Genomic DNA, 11,764 nt, shown 5'->3' on the forward strand with positions numbered 1-11,764 from the left:
AAAAAAAAAAAAAAAAAAGCCACAAGAATACCTTTACAGGCATGGGGGGAAGGCAAAATACATACAGTTAAACAAAAAGAACAAAACCATATGTATCATCTCATTTTTGTAAAAAGTTCATGTTTGTAGTAGTAGGTGTGTACACTATATGCATAGAAAAGTGTCTAGAGAGATATAAAGTGTTAACATAACTTGTTAATACAAGTAATTGGGGTATATCAGGTAGAATAACTCATTTTTTTTCTTTTTGCTTAACAGTATTTTCCTTATTTTTCTACAATAAACATGGATCACAAAAGAAGGTAAAACATCAACATACGTAACTATATAAACATTTTAAACTACTATATATGAAAAAACTCCAAAACAATTCAAAGATAAACAGTAAATAAGAAACCATGTTTGTTACAAATATGGCAAACATTAATATACTTTGTACGTAAAAAGACTATATAAAATCAAAAATTACCAAAACCTTACAGATTAAAATAAAAATGATGCCCCCCCCAAAATAATTTCACTGTAATCCCAGCACTTTGGGAGGGAGGCCAAAGTGGAAGGATAACTTAAGGCCTGGAGTTCAAGACCAGCCTGGACAACAGAGAGAGATTCCATCTCTAAAAAAAAATAAAAAAATTAGCCAGGCATCATGGTGGTGCACGCCTGCCTGTAGTCCCGGTACTTGGGAGGCTGGGACGAGAGGATCGCCTGAGCCAAGGTGGAGTTTAAGGCTGCAGTGAGCTATGATCCTGCCACTGAACTCTAGCCTGGGTAGCAGTGCAAGACCCTGTCTCAATTAATCAGTAAATTTTAAGAGATAACAAATATTTAATAAATCGATGAGAAAAAATGTCATCCTGTTATCAAACTAATAAAACGTCCCTTTTTACCTAGCAAATTCAAATATTTTTAACTATGTTACTCATTTCAAACATTACTAGTAAGAATACAAAGTGGAAAAAATGTTCTAAACATAAAGTTAAGCAACTTGTAAGACTTCATATACTTTGAAACAGTAATTTCTCTTCTAAAAGTCTATTCCAAGAAGATATTCAGAAACGAAGAAAAAGATGAAGGTATAAGCATATTCAATATAACATTTTTTCCAAAATTAACAAAAACTGGGGAACCCTTAAATGTCTTCTAATAAAATAATTTTTAAGTTAAATTATAGTGCATACCTAGAATGGAATATCATATAATCACTAAGATTTTTCTAGAATTTTTAATGACACAGGGAAGTGTTCGTGAATAATGTTTATGTCAATCACCTGGCTGCCTTCAGTTTGAAGCATCTCTTGCTTCTCTTCAGGACTTCTTTTCATTTCAAACCTTTGAATAAATTCACAATCTTCAGCAGAAATCATCTGCCCCCTAGAAAGTAAAAATAAGTTGTTTTGTTCAGTAAGAGATGAATAGCCACTGTGAGCAAACAGAGGAGTTCCCGGTCTTTGTCCTCTCTCCTTGGCAGTAAACCACTAGGGCTGACACAAGGGCCCTGGCATCAGACAGACCTGGGTTCAAAGCTTAGCTCCACCTCTTACCAATGCTGCAAAAATCTCTGGAACCGGAGTTAATTTATCTGCTAATGGGAACAATAACCACATTGCCTTTGAGGGGTTGCACTGAAGAGGAAATTAAGTAATCCACATGGGTAGTTATTAGCACAGCATCTGCCACACCCACGGTAAGCACGCAGCAAAATGTTACCTCTTAGCATTACCCAAAGTCTCACCCTTAGTCCCCCTCCCAAGGCAAACAATTTACTTGGCCTTCTAATGTATCAAGTTCAAAGTCATTTTATTAATATTTTGATTAATAAAGATGTGTTTGAGCCTAGTTACGATGATTTAAAATTCACGGTCCAAAAATCATGATTACTTTTGCACCAACCTAATACATGAACTTCTATAATCATTTTCTCCAGCACATTCTTTCCCTCCACACAAAAAAGGTGATTTCCCTCCTCTCTGAAAAACCAGCTCTCCCCCCGACCGTGTCCTCCCAGCAGGCACCCCGCACCACCCTGTTCTCCTCCATCCCTTCCAGGGGCCCTTTCGTCACTGGCTCTTCCCGCTTCAAGTCTTCTCCCAGCACTGAATCCCTGGCATCTTTCCTTTCCCCAACTCTTTCCTGTGAGAGGTTCAATTTGAGAGTCCATTCTTCTCTCTCACCCAAACCTTCGCCAACTGTCTCCTATTTCCATGTAGATGTCTTAACATCTTCACGAGTTCAGCGTCATCACCACTGAATTGTCCATCTTCCTTCCCAAACCCAGCTTGACCTACCAATTTCTCCACTCATCAGGTAGTCAAATGCATTGCGCAAAATCCCCATCCTAATCTCTAAATACAGATCCTTCCTTGTTAAAAGATGTGTTCCCAGAACGGCCTTGCTTGTCCCTGTAAAGACTCTGGGCACTTCAGCGTTTGTTCACATCAACTCTTTAGGGCCTTAGTATGGTAGGAAAAGCACAGCACTTGAGTCAATCTGAGGATGCATTCCAACTCCACGCGTGAAACTTTGGCAAGTCACTGCCCCTCGGACCACCATTTTCCACACCAGCAAAATGGCAATTACAACACCAACTGCCCTGTTCCACTGAATGGTTATACAAATTAAATGGAAAAATATAAGAAAAAGCACTTGATATATTTAGGTATAGAGTAGAAACATGAGTAAAATAAAAAAAAATTTGTATAATGTGCTTTATCAAACAATATCAATATATTTTTTAACTCAGTAGTTTAAAAAGCTGTCCCTTTCCCCTACTCCCAAGCACGCTGAAGGACTGGTGCTCCACAAAACCCAATCAGAGAAACACTGAATACGAAGCGGGTTCCAAAAACGCATGATTATAGAAGGATGTCCCTGTTTCAGAGCTGTCCTGGGTCAGGTTCAGAGAAACAGGCCCTGAGATGAGGATTCAGGGGCAAGTGACTTATGAAGGAAGTGCCCCCAGGAGAGACCAGGGATAGCGTGGAGCCACAGAACGTCGAGGGGACAGCCCAGCCAGGATTTAGGCAAAGGACCACAGAGGACAGCTATCCCTGAGCCCACAGGAGAGCCTGGGATGGTGAGGCACTCAGAGCTGCCCCCTCCCCAAGACAAGGTCGCTGAACTTGCATACTTCTTGCTACCTCCACCTACAAGCCCACCCTCTTCCAAAGAAGACCTTGATTTTTATGTATTCAAAATCTGTCAGTTTTACTTTGTCTCTTCTGGGTTTTGTATATACTATTACTATACACTAAATTGTTTTATATACTTTGAATTTGCTTCTGGACTTTGTAATCTACCATTCTATCTTTCTTGTAATAGTTATACACTGTTTAAGCACTGTGGCATTGTTTTCACACGCGCTTATTTTTGAACCTTTTTCAAAACTAGTCTCATCTATTTATTTTTCCAACAATTCCTTAATCACCAGCCCAAAGGAGAGTTTTCAGTCCTTCCTCCTATACCTCCCTGAAGCAGGTGACACTGCAGCCACTTTTTGATACCCTTCCTTACCTTCCAGATTCTGCTCATCCCCTCAAGCCACTCCTCCTAGGTCTACTGTAATGACTTCAGAGCCTCTGGCTCCGCAGCAGGAGGCTCCCTTCATTTCGCACACTGCGGCTCTCCCTGAGTGCTGCCCTCCACCCCGCGTGCTGGTAACTCTCAGTCTGAACTCTGGCCGGACCTCCCGCGGTCCTCACTCCACCTCCTCCCACAGATGGCAGAGGCACTCCAGACCCTACAGGGGCAGAACTGAGACCGTTAAGCCCCTAGACTGGCTAAAGGGAAATTGAAAGCAAAAACACACTTTACCCAGTTCTGACTCTGGCTAAGCACTTCATATGCTAGTCAGGAAAAAATGCACTCTGCATCCTGATACGGACCAAGAGAACAAGGTTATCCTTTCCAGTCTGGCCCCAAAATAAATGAAATGATGAGCACACTTATGAACCTGACCTCCCTAGCTAAAACAATTTTACCCCCGAATTTTGCTGTGCTGATGTGTAAAAGGTATGTCATAACCTTTGTGAATAGGATAATCATGTCAAAAAGTTGCAGTTTTTCTACCATGAAGAAGGTGTACCACAAAGGTTACACTTGGTAACCTTATAACTTTTCAGCTTTCTTTTCCATTTAAATAACTGTGTTTTTTATTTGGCAAGCCATTCCTTCTGAAGTCTGACTTTCTTCCACTTGTTGCAGGTAAACCATCTTCTTCCTTGTTTAAATTCTTTTGTGTCTTCGTCTTCCTTTGACAATTCCATAACCTAGCTGGTTAGAGATGCTGGTGTCTTCTCTAATCACCCACAGCCAATCAGGCACCAGTCCAAACAATTTTGACTAGTCCTATGGCAACAGTCCACCAATGGGTTTCTGCACATCCAGTCCAACCCTCCTCCAAACAATCTTCTTGTCTACTAACGGACAGCCTTCTCAAGCACTCATCTGATCATACTCCCTTTGGACTGTGAGTTTGAATGGCAGTTTTACCTAGCACTTAGGCAGAGGCATTCAATAAAAATCTTATAAATCAATTGAATAATTAAAACCTATATAAGGCCAGGCATAGTGACTCACATCTGTAATCCTAGCACTTTGGGAGGCTGAGGTGATAGGATTGCTTCAGGCCACGAGTTTAAGACTAGCCTGGGCAACACAGCAAAACCTCATCTCTACAAAATAAAAAAAAAAAATGATCTGGGCCTTGTGCTGCATACCTGAAGTCCTAACTACGTGGGAGGCTGAGGTAAGAGGATCACTTGAGCCCAGACTTCGAGGCTGCAGTGAGCTATGATCAGGCCACTGCACTCCAGCCTGGGCACCAGAGCAAGACCTCATTTCTTTAAAAACAAAAAAAAATCACATAAGCATGTGCATGTTACTTAACAGCTATCCTTACATCTTTAAAACAGAATAGAATAGAAAAACTTATGTCACAGTATTGTTATGAAAATAACGTTAGATAGTATGTTAATTACAAAATGTTACTTCCTTTTCCAAATACTTATCTCCACCACTTCCCAACAAGCACAATACTCTACTCATTCATCATTAATCAACTGATGTTAATTGGTGCCTCCTATGTGCCAGGCACCTTTTAACAGGTGACACAGGAATTAATTAGACATCTCTCTTAACTTACATTCCAGTGGGGAAAACAGAAAATACACAAATATAAAAACAAATGATTTTTTAAAATACACATACACAAATCATCATAATGCTAAGGCTGTATATGCTATGGAAAAAACTGAGGCCAGTAGAGGGCTAGAAAGTGACAGGAACAACAGAGGGAGGGACGTATTTTAGAGAAGGCCTTTCCTGAGGTCGCCTATGAAGACACCTGAATGAAGTGAGTTGATAAGCTGAATGATGCGTGTGTAGAGAGACAGACCTGGGGCTTGCTGTGCGTGGAAGAGCAAGGAGGGTGCAGGAGCAAGAGAGCTGTGGGCAAGATGGCGTGGTCAGATCTGTATTTTTTAAAAATCACTCTTGCAGCAATGTGAAGAATTGCTCGTATGGGGGCAGCAGTAATAGCACAGACACTGGGTGAGAGGCAGTAACCACAGAGCTCACGAGAAAAGATGACAGCAAGCATGAGGGTGGGAGCAGCGGAGGTGGAGAGGAGTGGTCAGATTCGGGATACGGTTTAATTGTTAATGGACTGGAAATGGATTGCAAAGGAAAGAGAAGAGATAAGGACGACCCCTGGGTTTTTGGCCTATGAAACTGGGTGAATGAAGGAGCCACATATTGGCCTGAAGGAGACTGGAGGGAGCCACATGGAACTACTGGAGCTCCCCAAGCACTGCGTGTCCCCCCAAGCCTCGGCGCCTCGCCTGGGCCTTCCTTCAAGCAGCCCCAGCTCCTCTGCCTGGACAGCCCTGAGAGCATCTTCACGAGTTCTGTGAAAACTTCCCCAATACTCCCAGCAATTATTTGCTCTCGCCCTTTGTTGTATATTTCCTGTTGTTATAAATATATATACTTCATGTACGTCTCTATTTTAACAAAATTATTTAATTTGTTTAAACATCTGTTTCCTCATTAGACTTAAACTCATGAGCAAGGATGGCATTTTACAATTCTTGTATCCTCAAGATACAGTTTTACTGGATTCCAGTGTGACTGGAATATAGCCATGGTTGGAATATAGCCAACCATGTACTGTCTGGTTGAATTATTAAGAAAAGACTTAATCAAATAGAAATATATTTTTAGATGCTATATTTTCATAACAACATGTTAATTTGTGAGGAACAAAAGCATACTGGCCTTCTGACATCAGGGACTCTTCCACAGGTTTTATTATATCAGTATATAATATGATACAAGATTCACTGATTATTCATGTGTCATGTGCAGCCCTAAACAATCTGTAAGTTCTTTTAGGAGAGGCACATTGCACACCCACTTGTGTCTTCACATCAAGAGGCTCAACAGCTGGCACACAGTTAAAATTTGGTGAACACTTGCACACAGACATACAGAGTGGAGGGGTTTTATAAAAGAAATTTGTGAGATGGACAACAGAATAAAGGACAGAATGGGAAAAAGGAGAATACAATGTATGTAGTAGGCCATGGGACAGAAGGAACAGAAGAAAAAGCAATTAAAAAACTCCATGTAACTAAAAATGTTTCAAATGCCCCTAAAGGAATTTCTGCCAGTCTGTCCATGCTTTATGATCAAAAATATTATTCTATTTAGGTTATAAACAGATCCAGGCTTTATAAACATGACAGTCCTCATCCTCTTAGTCTAAATGCACTCTAGACTAAAGAAATTAGGAAACGGAGCTGGAAATCCAAATTTCACTGGAGATTTAAACAATTACACAGATTCCCATGAACAGAAAAAACATCAGCAAGTCCTTCCTCCTCCCGTTCTTCGGTCAGTGGCCCCACAATAAGCCAGTTCCCTAAAGTAGGAACCCAGAAGTCATCCTAGACTTCTCTTCCACCCCCACACAACAAATGCATCACTAAGACGTTCTCAAATCCATGCAATTCTATCTATTCCAATAATACTGCTATAGCCTCTCCTACCTCTACGCTTATTACCCACAAATTCACCCTTTATGTTGTCAGAATAATCCAACCAAGAGGCAAATCTGATCATCAAACTCCCAGCTACAAGCTTCGGTTGTTTCTAACACCTACTCTTCCTTGGAACCCTAATGGTAAATTGTCTCAAGGAGAGGGTCGGAGACACACACTCCCACATCCGTTCCACTACCATTTTCATCTGTTCTACATGCTGAGCTTTCTTATCAGACTTCACATCAACCATGGGTTTCAGGGCTTAAGAAGCAGCTTGCAAAACACTGACTGACAGGATCAAGTCCAAACTCCTTCCAGCTGCACGCAGGACCTTCACAATCAGCTCTCCCCACTGCCACCTCCAAAACATGTATGACTCCCACCTAGCCTGCTGTTTTTGCTTTCCCTGCCTTTGCTCACACTGTCTGTTCTACTTGGAAAGCTACTCCTTCTTGACACATGGCTAAATACCACTCATCCATGACAACTCAGTTCAAGGACCATCCCCTTCAAGAAAACTTCCTGAGGGTAGGATTAGCTGTCCTTTTTCTGTGCACCCATCAGACCCTGAGCAACTTTCTATTATTAGTTAACACACTGAATTAAAATGATCTGTTAACACATCTGACTTCCCTATTAGAGTATGAGTTCCTTTAGAAATGGTACCTTATATCTTTTTTGTAGCCTCAAAGCCCGGAAAAATGCCTCAAAGTTGGCAGGTAATCAATAAATGTTTAATGAGTGATAAATTAACAGAAATAAAAGAATCATATTTGTACACTGTATATCCCCCTGACAACAAAACAATTAAACATAAAACTACAGATTCCTCGATGTTTTTTAAAATGTATATGTAAATCTGAACTGAATTTCCTAGATAACTCAGTTATAAATATAGCTAAATAAGCAGGTATGAAGTAAAGTCAATATGATAAAACACAGTCAACAATAAACACTTACTTTACAGATAAATATAGAATATTGAAATACCAGCATATTAAATCTTAATATACCCAAGAAAGGGGAAAGAACTAAAATTTATTGAGTGTATTCAACGTGCTAATGCTTGTATTCAACTGGGCTACTACTTTTAATACATTATTTCAGCAACAAGCCTGTGGGATATGTATCTTTATTTCACATTTACTTTGCTAAACTTCAGAGAAGTTAAGTGATTTGCCTAAGATCACCAAACTAGTAGAGAGAACAAAAATTCAAACCCAAGTCTCAAACTCAAACATCTATGTCTTTCACTAGTTGTATGGGCCACTCTAAAAAGACCAACTGCGCCCACACTGATCACCAGGGCATGCTGGGCTATGCTGGCCAGCTTTGCCAATCACTCCCTTCCTCCTTCCATAACGCATGAACATTCCTCTCAGGAGTCCCACTCATTCAAAAAGTACTTCCTTTCAGCCAGAGAAGGTCAAAAGTACTACTATGCTCTGCTTCCCCAGTAGAACCCCAAGCTCTTTCCACCACACTATGCTAACTCCCTAAGGCAGCTACTTATTCTAAGGAGGAAGTGTTTCTTCCACATTTACTAGAATTTTTCCAGTATTTCTCTCATAGAAGCATGACCATGAAAAAGTCTGATGCAAAAGCATATGATTATCCATGATTCACAGCAAACTGGTACTTACTGAAGATAAGACTGCCAGTTCACTTTATTTGCACGAACTTCTGCAGCCTTGGCAGCAATAATATTGGTTGGGACAGCAGCATCCACAGCACCTCGGATATCCATTTTGGTCATCTAAATTTTATAATCTTGAGTGCTTTTCAACAGATTTTCAATTTAGATGTAAGGTAAAAAGAGAATACCATGTGTTATTTTTTAACAATGATTATTATTATCATCATCACTCTAATCTCCCCAGGCGTTCAATTCAAATATTCAATAACCTAAGTCTGAAAGCCCTATCATTATATTTCGAATCTTGTCCACTGCACCGTAAAAATTTCCTAGGCTTTTTCTTTTCCAGGAAAGGTTTTTTTAATTATTGGCACCAATATTGTACTGAGATTTTTAAAATGACCACCAAAGATATTGAAATCAGAAATCATGGCTAAATAGAACAGGCATACAAAATAGAAAAATATTTTAAATTTATATGATTAGGATCAACTTTCCTCTTCTGACAGAGAAAAAATTATAACTGTGTAATAAGATGAGACCAATTTATAAACTTTTACTAAGCACCATTTTGAAGTAACATTAAAAATTATAAGTCCTTTCTAAAATTATTCAAATAAAAATATACAAAGTGTGGACATAATTTCTCAGAATACAGTGCTTTCTTTTCAACCAAAATCCACAATATTTTCAAAATCGATTTTGGGAGAAATTTTTGGAACATATACCTATTACAATTTACGTAAGCCAAATGGGAACCGTTCTGACAAGAAGCTACAATAATGAGCTTCTGTGCAATTCTCACTCCAAATTTACAGATAAAAACCTTAAGCTTGATTTTATCACAACACAAAATATAGGTTCCCATTCGCAAATATCAGTTTATGGCCATGGCCACGCTAAGCTGTACCCAAAATTCTATTCCAGATTCCCAATGACCTTAGTCCATACGCAATGTAATCTCTGTATCTGCGGATTTGCTGCCTAAACAAGAGCAGAGCGGACTGGCGGGCCCAGGTCAAAACAGGCTGCATCCGGCCAGGCTGGAACGCTGGAACCAAGCAGGCTCAGCCCCAGCGGCCTTTTGGGGGGTGGCTCAAGATGCCTCAAGTCGGTTACCTAAGTCTCAACGACTCGTACCCCCAGCAAGCCAGGGCCTGGGCCCAGTCCGGGGAAGGAATAATTTCTACCCGTCCCCTCCTCTCTCCTGCCCGCCCCTCCCGTTTCTTTCCCCTGCGGGAAGGTTCTGCAATTTCGTCAATCTGGTTGAGGCCTGGAAGGGAAGAAATCTGGCAACCCGGGGCCGAAGAAGCGCAGGAAGGGCCCAGAGCGGCGAGAGACCTGCACGCACCTGGGAAGCTGGAGAAACCGCGAGGTCGCCTCACCTGGTCCAGTCCCGGAGACGAAACAACCCGGAGGCAGTCTCACCTCGCGAACCCGGGAGACCGACAACGCACCACAAGGAGGCAGAGAGGGTGCGGCGGTCCGGGGCGTCCGCAGCCAGGCTGGGGCGCCGAGTCAGAGCCGAGTGGCCGTCTCCTGCCAGGTCCGGAGGCCCGAGCAGCGGTGGGAGACTCGAGAGACGGAAAGCGAAGCGACGCCCGAACCGAGGAAACGTTGAGGGCAGCACAGGCAGAAGGAAGCGGGAGGGGCCGCAGAATGAGAGGAGCGCCTGTCACGTGACCAGAGGCACGTGACGGCCGCGGAAGGCGGAAGCCGGAATGGTCCAAAACAGCCGGAGGAGGGGCGTTGCGCTGAGAAGTGGTCTGTTCCGGACGGGCTGCGGGATCTGGGTGGCCGCGACGTAGGCCCCTAAAGGGACGCGTAGCTCGAGGGGGACGTGGGGCAGAGTGGGGCGCGCCCCCAATCCCAGTGCCCAGGACTGGGGCTGCTGAGGACCCCTCCCCGGAGGTAGTTTGAGAGGCCAAAACTTTATTTTAACCACATTCTTTGAAAAGTTTTAGCGCGTTTATGTATTTATTAGTTGATTGACGGGGTCTTGCTCTGTTGTACTGGCTAGACTGCAGTGGCGTCGTCACAGTTCGCGGCAACCTCAAACTCCTGGGCTCAAGGAATGCTCCTGCCTCAGCCTCCCGAGGAGCTGGGACTACAAGCCCTGCTGCAGTTGCCGCAACCGCTAATTTTTTTGTCGGTGGGGAGGGTGGTGGGGGACAGGGTCTCACTATGTTGCCCAGGCTGGTATCGCACCTCAGCCTCCCAAAGTGCAAGGATTAGAGGCATGAGCCATCGTGCCCAGCCTGATTTAGTGCTTTTAAATAGATTGATATTTTTATTTGGATTTAACAGCTCGATAAAGCAGACATTCTTATTAGGATTTTAAATATAAAACTGAGGCTGAGTAGTAGTTCACAAAAGTTATCTTAACCTAGGGTTGGAGATTAACAAATGTATATTCTATACAATATTTACAATTATACTAAAAAGTTAAACGTTTATTTAAAATTCAAAGTTAACTGGGCATCCTGTATTTTGTCTGACAACCCTATTTTGAGCCCAAGTTTTCCATAGTCCAGGCCTAAGCTACCCTCTTTGCTTTAAGATAATAATGTGTAATACTGCACTGCCCTGGTGGTAAGGCATACTTTCGTTAAAAAGCACTGAAAGGGATTTATAAATATAACCAATACATTTCTACTAAAAATATTAAATTGATGCCAAATTTCCAAACAATCAACATTTTGCATTGATTATGAATAAAGATACCTAATAACAGTGTATAAGATTGTACTAATTTTCTACTCCTGTAACAAATTATCACAAATTTTGTGGCTTAAACCAACACAAATTTATTATATCACAGTTCAGTGGGTCAGAAGTCAGACATGGATCTTCCTGAGCTAACAAGTTTTTGGCAGGACTGAGTTCTTTCTGGAGGCACTTGAGAATGCATTCCTCTGCCTGCATTCCTTGGCTGGTGGCCCTTTCCTCCATCTCTGAAGTCAGCTGCCTCACCTCTGTCTCTGACCACAGCTGGGAAGCGTTGTCTGCTCTTATCGGGGGAGGGAGGGAAGGTCATGTGATTAAATTGGGCCCACCTGAAAAATTCAAGCAACTCTACACATCT

At 41.9% G+C, this 11,764-nt stretch overlaps 1 protein-coding gene across 1 annotated transcript in view; it reads right to left on the reverse strand.

Annotated features, from left to right (window-relative positions):
* Window positions 1-10,316, reverse strand: part of ATP6V1H (ATPase, H+ transporting, lysosomal 50/57kDa, V1 subunit H) — a 146,025-nt gene extending 135,709 nt beyond the window's left edge. The window contains exons 1-3 of the mRNA XM_012661390.1: window positions 10,065-10,316; window positions 8,687-8,834; window positions 1,236-1,374 (exon numbers count right to left, since the gene is read on the reverse strand). Coding sequence (XP_012516844.1) covers window positions 1,236-1,374; window positions 8,687-8,799 — 252 coding nt within the window. The 5' untranslated portion in view covers window positions 8,800-8,834; window positions 10,065-10,316. The remainder of the gene's footprint in view (window positions 1-1,235; window positions 1,375-8,686; window positions 8,835-10,064) is intronic.
* Between the last annotated feature and the right edge of the window lie 1,448 nt (window positions 10,317-11,764).

This window comes from Propithecus coquereli, unplaced genomic scaffold (assembly GCF_000956105.1).
Source record: "Propithecus coquereli isolate 6110/MARCELLA unplaced genomic scaffold, Pcoq_1.0 Scaffold71, whole genome shotgun sequence".
In the NCBI taxonomy this organism is placed as follows: Eukaryota; Metazoa; Chordata; class Mammalia; order Primates; family Indriidae; genus Propithecus; species Propithecus coquereli.